The sequence below is a fragment of the Eubalaena glacialis genome, chromosome 4 (genome assembly GCF_028564815.1).
Source record: "Eubalaena glacialis isolate mEubGla1 chromosome 4, mEubGla1.1.hap2.+ XY, whole genome shotgun sequence".
NCBI lineage: Eukaryota > Metazoa > Chordata > Mammalia > Artiodactyla > Balaenidae > Eubalaena > Eubalaena glacialis.
Genome location: NC_083719.1, coordinates 894123 through 908467, shown reverse-complemented (window position 1 = coordinate 908467; position 14345 = coordinate 894123). Strand labels below are relative to the sequence as shown.

General features: G+C 55.8%; 1 protein-coding gene across 1 annotated transcript in view; it reads left to right on the top strand.

The window, feature by feature from the left end:
• Positions 1-271: 271 nt before the first annotated feature.
• Positions 272-14345, top strand: part of SLC6A3 (solute carrier family 6 member 3) — a 34605-nt gene continuing 20531 nt past the window's right edge. Inside the window, exons 1-5 of the mRNA XM_061187633.1 lie at positions 272-557; positions 1833-1964; positions 7682-7907; positions 12091-12229; positions 13626-13760. Coding sequence (XP_061043616.1) covers positions 272-557; positions 1833-1964; positions 7682-7907; positions 12091-12229; positions 13626-13760 — 918 coding nt within the window. The remainder of the gene's footprint in view (positions 558-1832; positions 1965-7681; positions 7908-12090; positions 12230-13625; positions 13761-14345) is intronic.

Sequence of the window (14345 nt, the reverse complement as noted above, 5' to 3'; positions counted from 1 at the left end):
GGAGCAGAGACTGTCCTGAGGTCTCCACGGCCTGTCTCCCAGCCCCACGGGGAGGGTAGCTTATCTCCTACTGTCCTCAACCCTGGCTGCGTCCTCTTCGGTGCTTGGAGTGCATTTGTTCTGCCCCAAAGAAATGGCTGGAAATGCCTCCGATCTGCGCTCACGCCACCGGGGGCATCGTGATCTGGCTGCTACATCGGTGCATTCCTGTGTGTTTCTCTTTCCTGCTGGCTGTAGACGGAGAGGGAGGAAGCACTGAGTCCGGGAGGCCATGAGTAAGAGCAGGTGCTCCGTGGCACTGATGTCTTCCGTGGTGGCCGCAACGAAGGAGGCCAATGCCACGGGCCCGAAGGCGGTGGAACTCGTCCTGGTCAAGGAGCAAAATGGGGTGCAGCTCACGAACTCCACCCTCCTCAGCGCCCCGCGGAGCCCCGCGGAGGCCCAGGAGCGGGAGACCTGGAGCAAGAAGGCCGACTTCCTCCTATCAGTGATTGGCTTCGCCGTGGACCTGGCCAACGTCTGGCGGTTCCCTTACCTGTGCTACAAAAACGGCGGGGGTGAGTGCGTCCCCCCCCACCTGCGCCCTCCCGCCGGCCAGGGCCACAAGGCGGGTATCTGGAGGAATGCGGCATGAGTGGGGCGCAGTTTCCCCGGATGAGTGTCCTGGGACTGTAGACGTAGAGCTCCGAGTGGTCTCCTTCCCTGACTGTCCTTTCCAGCCGAGGACACTGAGGCCAGGAAAGCGGGATCCCCGAGGGAGCGGTCAGAGGCACCGTGGCTCTGCTTTCTGTTTCCAAAGGTGACTTTCACTTTGGAAAAGAAAACTCTCCAAGGCCCAGAGAATGGTATCTTTGGCTGATTTAACCAGTGTTTACAAAGCATGCAGAGGCCCTTGCAGTTGCCGGCACCAAAGATGCCCTGGGAGTGTGCCCATCTCCCTCCCCCTGCACAACCAGTCCCAGAACTTCCATGTGTGGGCTTGAGGCAGAAAACTAAGAAATGGGCCAGGGTCACCACAAAAATTCAAGCTGAGAAGCAGTTAGGTTGGCGCCTGTTTCCTGTGAGTCCCCCGACACTGCCACCCCCTGTCGGGGGTCACTCCATGCCACACACTTGGGGCTTCGGGAGACTTCCTTGGGGAGGGCCTGCCAGGGTGCCTGTGAGTGGGTCGGCATTTCGGCACCCCGCTTGAGGCCTAAGCAGGGACAGAAGTTGCCCCAAGACAGGCATCACTCTGGGGTCTCCCTGTCTCCCCCGCCCCTCCCTGGAAGAGAGCCGAGACAAAGCCCCCTTATCTGAGGCGGAGCGAGAGGGCTTAAGGATGCTGAGCCTGCAGGGGCCTGAACTTTGTGCCCTGAGCGAGGCTGCAGCCCTGATGGAGGCAGGCTCCAAATGCCAGGGGCCAGGCAGGGTCACATCCCGAGGATTCACAGCTCAAGAGGGCAGACATCTCCACAGAGGAGGTGGGGGGGACACAGGGCAGGCCCTGCCGCGCAGGTGGGGAAGGGACAGCGCCCAGGAGCAAAGCCACGACGTGGGCGGTGCGTCATCTGCTCTGCTCTCAGGGCTGACCCATAACTTGGGGAGGGAGCTGACCGGGAGTCTTGCAGGGATGCGTTGGGGCACAGATGACAGCGGGGGCCAGGCATGGAGGCAGGAAGCTCACCACCCCTGCCTGCAGGGAGCTTCAGGGAGAAACAGGGACAGGACACGGATGACAGTGGTCATGCCCAAGACACACATGGTCGGCTGGGACGGCTGAGCCCTCGCTCCAATGACAACAGGCCAGCCCATCCTCGGCCCCAGGCTGAACATGCTGTCGTGTCCCCCAGGTGCCTTCCTGGTCCCCTACCTGTTCTTCATGGTCATTGCCGGGATGCCGCTTTTCTACATGGAGCTGGCCCTCGGGCAGTTCAACAGGGAGGGGGCTGCCGGCGTCTGGAAGATCTGCCCTATCCTGAAAGGTAACGGTGGGGACGCCCCCTTGCACCTGGCGTGGTGTGGACCAGGGCAAGGCTGGAGCAATTTTGAAGCAAGTCAACCCCAGCTGTGTGCATTCAGTCCTGCTTTGCTAGGTGTCTAGGCACGTGGACACATCCTTTTAATTTTGGTGCTACTTTAAAGATCTGTAGTGACTAAGGATTTGAGTGTGTCTCCTTGTTCCCAGGTGAGGCCAGCCTGCAATTGATGAGTAGTGTTGTTTTGTCAAAGTGCTAAAATAGTAGCAAAGATAAAAAATACTCCTATCTCTAGATCTGTCATCTGTCATCTATAATCTATCTGTCATTCATCTATCCATCTGTATTAGTTTGCTAGGGCTGCCTTACAAAGTGCCACAAACTGAGTGGCTTAAATAATAGACATTTGTTGTCTCAAAGTTCTGAAGTCCAAACTCAAGGTGCTGGTGAGCTTGCTTCCTTCTGAGGGCTCGGGGGGGGGGCCTGCTCCAGGCCTCGCTCCTTGGGTTGTGGGTGGCTGTCTTCTCCCTGGGTCTTCACATCCTCCCTGCATGTGTGTCTCTCCATCCAAACTTCCCTTTTTACAGGGACATCAGTCACACTGAACTAGGGCCCACCCTGACTTGATCACCTCTGTAAAGACCCTGCCTCCAAATAAGGTCACATTCTGAAATACTAGGGGGAAAACTTCAACAAATGAATTTTGGAGGCCATGATCCAACCCATAACACGATCTATCTACCATCTGTGGTGGAGTTCTTCCTTTCTGACGGCCTGCTGGGTGAACCCAAAGGCGTGAGCAGCTTTCTCCTAGGCTAGATGATGCACAGCTCACTCAGCAATGGAGCTGCAGGGAACCCCTGGCCCAGCTCACCCCACACGCCTCTGCAGGGCGAGGCGGCAGCTCTGGGTTCAGGTGCCCGTGCTGGGCGTCCCCTTAGCAGGATTTGCTCACAGAAGTCAACGCTTAAATAAGAAGTCACTGGAACGGCCTCTGGTGCGCTCGGGGTTCCCGAGGGTGGAAGCGCAGGAAGCTGAGACTGCGGGCGCCTCTTCAGAGCCGGGCAGGTCGAGGGCACGGCCGGTGTCTTTGCGGGCAGGGCCGATGCCGTCAGGGGCGGCGAGTCCCCCCTGACACTTCAGGATGCGTGAGTTCATCCTGACCTCCGGGCCTGCCGGGCAGCCAGCATCTCTCGCGATGGGCTGCGCAGCAGTCGGTAGTTACACAGCACGAAGGTGCCGGGTCGGACGTGAGGCGGGCCCGCCCTCAAGTGACCGTCCTGGGGGGTGCCAGGGAAGGACGTCGGCTGTGCGACACGTTTACTTCTGGAGCAAGTTGTCAGTTTGCGACGTGACATGACCCCAGCCCACACCTCCCACCAGGGAGTCCAGAGCTGAATCAGAGTAAATCAGCCTCTCCCGAGAAAAAGGACGCTGACCCCAGGGCTGCGGGCCCGCAGACAGAAGCAAATTTCCAGCTGTGTGTCCTACCACAGAAGAATTTTCTCCAACAAAACTGCCAAAGTGAATTTCTGTACTGCAGTTTGTAGAACATCCATAAGTGGTCTCCAAGGGTCTCGAAGGACTCGTTAAGCCTGAAGAATTTGGCTACTGCAGAAAATCCAACTCGAACAGTGAGAGTGTCAGCCCCTCCGCAGGGAAGTTACGCGTGCAGCTGCGGAGCAGTCAGCACGGCCTGGCCTCAGAGGCTGGAGACCCGGGCGGACGCCGGCTGGCTCCGAGCTGCGCCCCACGCCACGGCCCCGCCACGCTCCTGCCTCCCAGGTCTGGAAACTCATCCTCCTGGAGGGCTGTGCGGGGCCAGTGAGGCCACATGGAGAAGCACCCTGCAGCGCCCGCGGGCGGAAGCTCAGCCGGAGCCTGGTCAGCCCATCTTGTAACTGGGGATTTTGGGAAATCGCACATCACAGAAAGTCAGCCGTCGAGCCTTGGAATCTTTGTGTTATCAACACAGGGCTGTTTGTTGCAGATCAATGAATCAACGCAAGAACTTCTATGTGTGTAGAAGAGACGCCTTGAATAGTTTGATACTAACAAAGCTACAATCGCTAGCAGGTGATCCCCTGCTCCTTCAGGTTAAGTTTCTCCATGGGATGCCCACTGGACAGGAGGTCGGCATCGCTCCTTGAGTTAGGTGAGGCAACCCGTGCTGTTCTGGATACCCTGATACACGTGCCTTCCTTTCCTTCCTTGTCTTTAAAAAAAAGTTTAACTAATAAAATTGCACGTACTTTCATGTGTCATTAAATAGGGGGAACACATGATAAATGAAGACATCAGTTAAAATGCCCCAAACGGTCATCATGGGGCCGCAGGTCCTCCAATGGGGGATTGGCGCATCCGGGCCCTGCGGAAGGGAACCCAGCTCTCTGGGGAGCCCTCTTCCCCGTCCTTCCCTTCCCTGGACCTGGGAGTCCTTCCATGGGCCTGACTGCACTGAGATCAACCCGAAAAGGCCAGGCAGTGGCGCCCACGGTCAGGGCGAGGGCCCTCAGAGGGCCGTGCCACGTCCTCGGTCCCCGGCACTGTCCCTCCAGCGGCTGCCGGTGATGCCAAGGGCAACCAGTGTGACCACAGGGCCTGGGAGGGGGTCTCTCCAAGCTCTCCCTCCCTCTCCTTCCTCTGTCTCTGTCTCCCCTCTCCCCCTCCCTCTCACTCTCTTTCCCTCCCTGTCCCTCCCCTCCCCCTGCCCCCTCTCTCTCATACACACACACACACACACACACACACACACACACACCCCAAGTAGATACGAAAGGCGCTCAGACCGACAGCGGAGGAATTCTCTCCTGTTTTCTTCAAAGACCTGCCAATGAATCTTGCAAGGAATGGGAGGCTGTTCCATCAGGGCGTGTCCTCCAGCTGGGGTCCTGGAATTACTATTTGTCCCCGACACCCTCTTCCTGCTAAAGCCAGCTCTGGGGAACGCTCTGGAGTGACCTGGCTTTAGTGGTGGAGAAGGGGGCTGTTGTCCCTCCTGAGGCCCGAGGATGCTCCGTTTCAGGTCGTCTGGTTAATTGCCTAAGATAACCCCCACTGTGTGTACGGCATGGAAAACACTTATTTTATTGACTATAAAATAATTTATTATATTTTGTGGTCAATTATATTTTAGTGTGGTTTACCAAACTCTTCCTCTTTCTAAAAAAGAATTGTAAGTGGCTTAAAATAAAACAAAATGCATGCAGAGTTAATATTAAAAATACTGAACAAACTGAAATTTAAGAAAATTGACCTTAAGAGCTGTGATTGAAGTTCACACTTGGTCTTGAGCTTCCTGGTAGTTGGACAAAAGAGGAACTCATCAAGTTCTCATTCATATTTTCACTGGAAGTATTAGAGGGGACCGAGCCTTCCACCTCCTTGGGAGGGACATTTCCGGTGGCACAGAATAATAGAAGAAACGTATCAGGTGGAGCTTTATTTAGAGTATATGATGACGTATGAACCCTGATCATTCACTGACCAAGAGCATTCTCAGAGCAAACAGGGCAGTGGATTTCGTGTGGCTGGATCTTAAGTGAGACAAAGGAAGAACTTGAAGGCAGGGTCGGTGAGGGGCTGCCCTTGGGCGGCCCAGGGCCAGGGCTTCCTGGGGCTCTGTGGTCCTGGAGGACAGAACTCAGAGGCACTGAAAGAATGGCTGGCGCTCACAGCCACATTCCTAGGAAATCGTTCCTTCACGCAGGACTTTGGGGCCGCTGGACAGCAGCGCCCTTGGATGGGGGACCCTCCAGGGCTGGTGTGTTGCTGCTGATGGGGTAAAGCCCACGTGCCCTGGGAGCCACATCAGCCCGGGGCACCCTTGTCCCTCTGCTGTGACAGCGAGAAACCTGGCCTGCCCAGCGGAGGGCTATCCACACGGCGGTGGGTTCAGAAGGACCAGAGGCGAAGGCAGCTCTCTCTCTGACACCGGATTGGATCTGCTTTAGTGTTTGATCAAAAGCTCCGTTGAGTTCCCCAAACTTCAAGTGGAGGAGTTGGTGTGTGGCGTTGTCACCCTCCAAAGATTTCCAGGCAGGCGCCCACGGCCCACTCACCACCAAGGAACACCTTCCGTGACGCAGTGGAAGCAGCGTGGCTTCCGCCGACGTGGCTGCGGGGCGAGTTCACGGGGAGCCACAGCATCTCCTAAGGAGCTCAGGGAGCGGAAGTGCAGTCAAGACTCATTTCGCGTGGATGAGCCCACGTGGGAGGAGCCCTTCTGAGGAGCAGTCTGGGTTTCGTCATCGCTGCTACTGAGCACGTTTTCCAGGAGGGACCACGTACCAGGGACTGTTTGCTTTTAAATAAATCACTCCTGATACTGGATCTGTTTAATATCTACACATAAATAAATTGTAGTCCCTCTCTTTTTGCTTTCAGGGTAGGAAGAGAATTTTAATGACGTGTCCTAAACAGGAAAATAGCTTCTCCTAAGGGCTAGACCCATAAAAAACGAGCCAAGCCACTCCCCAAAAAAGTCGGCTTGAAGACGAGCCCCTCCCCGGCCACAGGCAGGCAAGACGGGGCAGGGCGCCCACCAGGTTCTAAGACAGTGACGTTATCGTTATAGCCCAAACTAGTCGTAGCAACAAAGCCGGGAAAGAAGGCTGAAACAAGAGAGCTCTGCGTGGAGCCTGACACAGTGACCCACAGTAATGGGCCCCGGCACTGCTTGTCCAGCACTGAACAGGGAGGAGGTCTCACGGCCAGACCACCCGTCCACCACAGCCAGGATGTCGCGTCTCCAAAGACTGCTCACCACTCTGTTCTGCTCCAGGAGCCAGGAGCCCCTCAGGGACTGTCACAAATTCCAGGGCTTGTGATCCTGGAGAGGGCACTCTGACGAGCCCTGGGGGGCCCTGTGTGGTCATAGGTGACCTTTGGAGACCCTGGATGGTCATGCATGGTCCTGGGTGATGTTGGGTAGACCCAGCTGACTCTGTTTGCCCTGAGTGGCCTAGAGGGGCATGGTTAGCTATGGGTGGCCATGAATGGCCCTGGACAGCTCTACGTAGCCCAGGTAGGCATGGATTGTCTTGGAGGCCCTGGATGGTCCTGGATGAGCCTGGGTGGCTGTGGAAGAGCGTGAAAGACCCTAGTTATCCTTTAGTGACTATTGGTGGCCCTGCATGGCTCTGGGAGGCACTGGGCATCCCTGGGTGACCCTGGATGGCCTTCATGGCCCTAATGGCATGGGTGGCCCTGGATGGCCTTAGGTGACCCTGAGTGGTTTGGGGTGGCCTTTGTCGACTTGGTGTTGTTCCTAGATGGCCCTGGGTGGTCCTGCATGCCTGCGGATGATTCTGATGGTTTTGTTTGGCCGGTGGCCCTGGATAACCCTGGGTTGAGTTGCCCTGGGTGACCCAGAGTGGCCCTAGATGACCTTAAGTGAGCCTGGATGACCCTGACTGGCTGTGAGTGATGGTGGACAGCCATGGATGGCCCTTAGTTACCCTGTATGTCTGTGGGTGACCTGGCTGTACCAGGGCATCCCTGGATAGCCCTGCATGTCTGCATAGACGTCAAGGGCCATGGATGGTTTTGGAAGTGGGCAGCCCCTTCTCTGACCATGACACGAAGTCTGGGACCCACACTTTCCCTCGTCTTCTGGCGTGTCTAAAGGCGCTGCCTGGTTTCGGGAAAGCCCAGGTGGAGCTGTGACCGGTGAGGGGAGGGGCAAGGGTGAGCTGCTGATGGGGCCGTGCTCTCCCCACCAGGCGTGGGCTACACGGTCATCCTCATCTCACTCTACATCGGCTTCTTCTACAACGTCATCATCGCCTGGGCGCTGCACTACCTCTTCTCCTCCTTCACCACGGAGCTGCCCTGGACCCACTGCAACCACACCTGGAACAGCCCCCGCTGCTCCGACGCCCGCGCCCCCGCCTCCAGCCCTGACCCCAATGACACCTTCAGGACCACCCCTGCCGCCGAGTACTTTGAGTAAGTGGGGGCCTCGGGGTCTGATGACACCCCCGGGGGTGGGGAGGGGGAAGCCGGGCCAGCCACCCACCCCTGCTGCCTCCCGAGGATGTGGGGAGGACCCCTCCCTGGCCTGTGCCACGTCCCGTTCCTCTGGGCTCTTGTGGGCTTATTTCTGACCCCACCTCAGCAGCTCAGCACGGCTCCTGCAGGGAGACCTCGCAGGGAAGGGAAACTGGATGGGCTGCCCCGCCTGCTCCCTGCGGCCCTTTGGGGTCTGTTGGGGGGGATGGCCTGTGACCCTGCAGATGCCGCAGGGAGGAGGCGTGTGGGGCTGGGCTCCGGGGGCTGCAGCACCGCCTCCAGAGGGGGCCGGGCTCCCCTTTCTCAGTCACCTTCCCCTTCTCCCTCCGCTCGAGTCTGGTCTCCAGCCGGAGGCGGGATCATCAGACAGTTGCCCGAGGTCTTCCCTGAGGGAAGGCACTGTCCCACTCCTGGGGCCTGTGGAGCTGGGTGAGACACCAGGTGTGCAGGAGAGAAACTGAGCCTTCGGGCCCTGGGAGAATCTGTCATGTGGGTGTAGGAGTGACACCGCCAGAGGGCAAGGGATGTTCATGGAACCTGCGGACATTCAGCGTCTGAAGTTGCGTGTTTCTTTGCTCTAGAATCCCCGCCACATGTGGGGAGCGTATCTCCAGGACTGGCTGCTTCAGAAAGTGGCAGCAATGGGCAGGAATGGAGTGAGGCGGGGTTTGAGGGGCCTGGGGGGACCGCCGGAGGGATGGGGTGCCTTTCTCAGGCATTATTAGGAAGAGCATGGTTAGGGTGGGGACGAGGGTTGTGTGTGATGGGACTTGTTTTATTTTTTGGAAGATACTCTTTTTGGCGGTTTGGGATTAGAGAGTGAAGGAGTCTGGGGAGGGCAGGGAGGGAGGTTCTGTGAAGAGGGGAAGAGAGGGGCCACTGAGAACCCGCCTGCCTGGAGGAGGGAGAGGCCAAACCTGGGGGGTGAGGGCCTGGGTCTCCAGGAGCTCTCAGGAGGGGGCGAGCGGGTTTCAGAGGACAGGCGGGAGACGAGAGTCCACCTGGGATGGGTCCCATTAGATCTGCCTGAAAGACACCGATGCGGACATACCCGCGAGAAATGGAAACCCAGGCCCTGTCACCTGAGTGTGTGGGCAGGACTCAGAGTGACAAGCAAGCAAGAAATGATGGATTCATCCAAGTAAAGGAAAGCAGAGCGTTCACCCAAGTTGCCTGTGCCTTCTTCTTCTTAGGAGATTGCTGCCGGCCGGTTCAGTACCGCATTTCCCGAACTTAAGAGCATCTCATGGACAGGTCAAAGCCCGGGCTGCAAGTACTCTCACCAGTGGCCCAGCTCTCAGGTTTAGCGTGTGATGGGAGACAGGGGACCAGAAAAGAGAGAGGGAGGGGTGGGGACCCCTGCACCAGAAAGCAGAAAGGGGAGACACAGACATGGCTGTGGGCGAGCACCTGGGAGCATCCCACCCGTCCCACCACTGACAGACGTGCGGAGACAGCTCTCGCTAGAGTTGGGTTTAAGTTATCATTTCACCAACAAAACGATGGCTAAGTTTTCAAGCTAGTGTGTCTTTTACAACTTTAAGATGGATTTTGGTGCAATTTAGAATGTTTAGAAAGCTTTAAGAGATATCAAATGTGTTAGGTGAGGCCATTTGGGGATACTTACCTTTTGTTTGGGACGTGTGGAAAGAGTTGGTTTATCTAAGTGATTTTTCAGATAAGAAAAATAGAGGGAAAAAACTGATTAGTCAATGATTTATTATTAAGAATGCTAGAAGGAAATATATGTGATAGATGAATTAAAAAAAAAAAAAAAAGAGCTGACTAGTGAAGTGTGTTTGGAAATTCCAAGTCTGGAAGAGAAAGATTGAGCTGGAAAGCTGCCTGAACCCTCCACATAAAGGGCTGTTAGCAAGAGCAGATGTCCAACCGTAGTTGGAGGTGACCCTGGGACAAAGGCGGTGCCTTTGAAGGTTTACGATGAAGTCATAGATCATTAACGACACGATGAGTTATTAAACTGCACTGATGACACACCAGGTGATTTCACTAACGGTGGTGACTGGGTTTCCCTAAGACAGGCCCCACTGACTGTCAGGTCTGCAAAGGTTTTCTGGAATGTAAACCCACTTTATAAAGCGGATCTTTGTGGAAAGCATTACATGTTCTTGAAGGCACATGTAATTAGGGAGCTCACATCCCACCATGAAATTCCATAAAGGCCAGGATAACTATAATCATTGAAGTAGTAAAGCTGTAAGTGCTACAAAGTGCATGTGGGCTTTGGAAACCCCAAAATTGGCCCCTGTAACTCCAACTAGTTTTAAATTTCCCTCAACTCCGTAAACACTTATTAAAACCACCTTCACCTACTTTCTAATATAAATTAGAAACCTATATATTTAAAGCTACAAACTTGCCTTTAAGAGACTGCTTTAGCTGCCTCCTGCACGTTTAATATGTTGTGTATTAAAGTATTCCCTGATCTGCCTTGTGATTTCTCCTTTGATTCACAGGAGATTTTTAGAAGTTTGTTGTTTGATTTTAAAATATTTGGAGGTTTTCTAGATATATTTCTGTTATTGATTTCTAATTTAATTCAAATTTGGTGAGATAATATATTTTAAAACCTCATTATTCCTAAAGATACTGAGATTTGTCATATTGCCCAATATATGGTTTATCCTGGTAAGTATTCCACATGCACTTAAAAAGAATGTGTATCCTGCCGTCATTGGGTAGATGTGTTGGCTAGGTCCTGTTAGCTCCTAGTGCTGTTTAAGTTTTCTACATCCTTACTGTCTATTTGTTCTATCAGTTACTGTGAAAGGAGTGTCGAAATCTCAGTTATAATTGTGGATTTGCCTATTTCTCTTCACAGTTCTATCAGTTTTTGCTTCATTCATGTATTTTAAAGCTCTGTTCTAAAGTGCACACATGTTTATGAATATCAAATCTTTTAATTGAGCCTTTTTCCATTATGAAATTCTTTTTTTCTTTTTCTTTTTTTTTGGCTACTTCGGGTCTTTGTTGCTGCGCGCGGGCTTTCTCTAGTTGCGGTGAGTGGGGGCTACTCTTTGTTGCGACGTGTGGGCTTCTCATTGTGGTGGCTTCTCTTGTTGCGGAGCACAGGCTCTAGGCACACGGGCTTCAGTAACTGCGGCACGCGGGCTCAGTAGTTCTGGCACACGGGCTTAGTTGCTCCGCAGCATGTGGGATCTTCCCAGAGCAGGGCTCGAACCCATGTCCTCTGGACTGGCAGGCGGATTCTTAACCACTATGCCACCAGGGATGTCCCTATTCCTCATTCTGATGTCAGCTTTGTCTGATATTAATATGATCACGCCAACTTTCCTATGAATAGTGTTTACATGGGATATCTTCTCCATCCTTATGTTTTAAACCTTTATGTATCATATTTGAAGTGGGTTTCATGTAGACAGCACAGAGTTGGTTCTTACTTTTTTATTCACTATGACAATCTCTGTCTTTTAATTAGAGTGTTTCCAATCAATAATTATCAGTATGGTTGGGGTTTAGTCTTTCATCTTGCTTGTCCCTCTGGTTGTTTCTTGTTTCCTCTGTTTATTTTCTTTGGAATTAATTAATTATTTTGGCTTCCACTTTATCTACTCCATTTGCTAATAAGCTCTAGCTCTTTTTTTCTTGTGTTGTTTTGTTTTCTTGCCCACACCACACGGCATGTGGGATCTTAGCTCCCCGACCAGGGATCAAACCCGTGGCCCCTGCATTGGAAGCGTGGAGTCTTAACCACTGGACCACCAGGGAAGTCCATCTATCTCTTTGTCTTAATTTTTAGTGGCTATTACAGGGTTTGCAATCTACGTCTTTAAGTTATCACAGTCTACGTTCTCCTGACAGTGTGGCCCTGGGCCAGGGCTGGGCTTCTGTGGGCTCCCAGCATGCAGTGGCCCACCTGCTCTGCTCACCTGGAGGGTGGGCCCTGCATCTCCACTAAGGCTGGGGTCCTGGCCTTTCTGGGGTGGGGGGCGAGGGGTGGGGGTCTCCAGGCCCATCAGGCCAGGTCCCTGCTGCCATGCCGAGTGGGGGAGGGCAGGTCTCTGCACAAGCACAGCCCCCTGTTCCAGTTCTGGGCAGGGAGGCAGCCCCCCAGGACCCCCATCTCCTTCCTCTCCAGGCGCGGCGTGCTGCACCTCCACGAGAGCCAGGGCATCGGCGACCTGGGCGCCCCCCGCTGGCAGCTCACGGCCTGCCTGGTGCTGGTCATTGCCCTGCTCTACTTCAGCCTGTGGAAGGGAGTGAAGACTTCCGGGAAGGTGAGGCAGCGAGGCTCGCCAGCTGGGGAGTGGACAGGTGGCCGTGGTGGGGTGGGGAGTGGGCTGGTGGGCCGTGGTGGGTTGGAGAGTGGGCTAGTGGGCCATGGTAGGGTGGGGAGTAGACAAGTGGGCCGTGGTGGGGTGGGGAGTGGGCTGGTGGGCCGTGGTGGGTTGGGAGTGGACTGGTGGCCGTGGTGGGTTGGGAAGTGGGCTGGTGGGCCATGGTGGGGTGGGGAGTAGACAGGTGGGCCATGGTGGGGTGGGGAGTAGACAGGTGGGCCGTGGTGGATTGGGGAGTGGGCTGGTGGGCCATGGTGGGGTGGGGAGTAGACAGGTGGGCTGTGGTGGGTTGGGGAGTGGGCTCGTGGGCCGTGGTGGGTTGGGGAGTAGATAGGTGGGCCATGGTGGGTTGGGGAGTGGGCAGGTGGGCCGTGGTGGGGTGGGGAGTAGACAGGTGGGCCGTGGTGGGGTGGGGAGTGGGCAGGTGGGCCGTGGTGGGGTGGGGAGTAGACAGGTGGGCCGTGGTGGGTTGGGGAGTGGGCTGGTGGGCCGTGGTGGGCTGGGGAGTGGGCAGGTGGGCCGTGGTGGGGTGGGGAGTAGACAGGTGGGCCGTCGTGGGGTGGGGAGTGGGCAGGTGGGCCGTGGTGGGTTGGGGAGTGGGCAGGTGGGCTGTGGTGGGCTGGGGAGTGGGCAGGTGGGCCGTGGTGGGTTGGGGAGTGGGCTGGTGGGCCGTGGTGGGTTGGGAGTGGGCTGGTGGGCCGTGGTGGGGTGGGGAGTGGGCTGGTGGGCTGTGGTGGGTTGGGACAGGTGGCTGTGGTTGAAGAATGATGTCAGGAGAGTCCTTTAAACATGAAGACAAGCACAACAACATATTTTTGCTGATGAAAATAGTTTGGTCATTATCTGGGCACCCAAAGCAACGATGACCAGAATGCCCCCGTCACTTGGGCTAACACTTGCAGGGACCTTCCAGCACCTGAGAGTCTTCCGATGGCCACAGGTGCTCTCCTCCACTTCCCCCACGGCCCAGAGTCCATCTTTCACAAGTGATCCAGGTGCCCATTTGCGCAATCCGTGCAAATCACTCACATCTCCCTCATCAGAAATTCAGCCACTGCTGCCTACTGCCACGGCCCAAATGCAGAGGAGGAGTGCTCCTTCCTTGCCAAATTGTTCGTCCTATTTTAATCCCTGGGAAAGACAACGTACAGGATAGAAGGCACTGGACAGTCTCGCTCCAGGAGGCATTTGTTGAGCTGGTGTCCTGTGACTGTTTGGGACGCCGGGCTTCCCAATCCAAGGCCCCCCTCTCTGAGCACAAGCCATGAGGGCGACCCTGTGCCCAGCCATGCCAGCCGGTGGCCGGTGCGGCCCAGTGACACTGTGCTCTCCCCAGGTCGTGTGGATCACGGCCACCATGCCGTACGTGGTCCTCTTGGCGCTGCTTCTGCGAGGCATCACCCTCCCTGGGGCCGTGGACGGCATCAGAGCGTACCTGAGTGTGGACTTCCATCGGCTCTGCGAGGCCTCGGTGAGTACGCCCTCCACGCGCGGCCCCAGTCCGTGCAGGCTGCCAGGTGGCTCATGGGGCTCTACGACCCAGGCAGGAGACCCCAAAGGCTGCAGCCGGGCAGCAATTCCCACTCAGTCCGCTGTGTGCTGGGCCCACCCAGCAGAGTTCCCCGTCCAGGTGGGAAGGGGCCGTGTGGGCAGAGCGAGAAGCTGAATGGACCAGAGTAAGGCCATTAGGGGAACAGGTCGCCTAGGCTTCTGCAGGGAGAGAGCGGGAGTCGGCTGCCCCTCGACCTCTTCGCTGTGGGCCATGCTCTCCCTGGAGGAACGCTCCCGCTTCCTCGGATGAGCACCTGTGGGCCGCCCGGTCTGTGGCCGCTCAGCTGGATCGCAGCCACAAGCTCTGGCCCCCGATGCATCCTCGGAGCTGGGCTGAGGCTGTGTGAGCCAGGGCCCCCCCCTCGGGGAGCCAGACCTTGAGGGTCAAACACCCCAGCGCCCCCGGCACAAAGGCGTGACGTGACCGCATCGTGGCCAAAACTTAGTCCACAGTCAGGCTGCAGGTTTCTTCAGCAAAGGAAGAAGTAATTCTGGGTTGAAATGT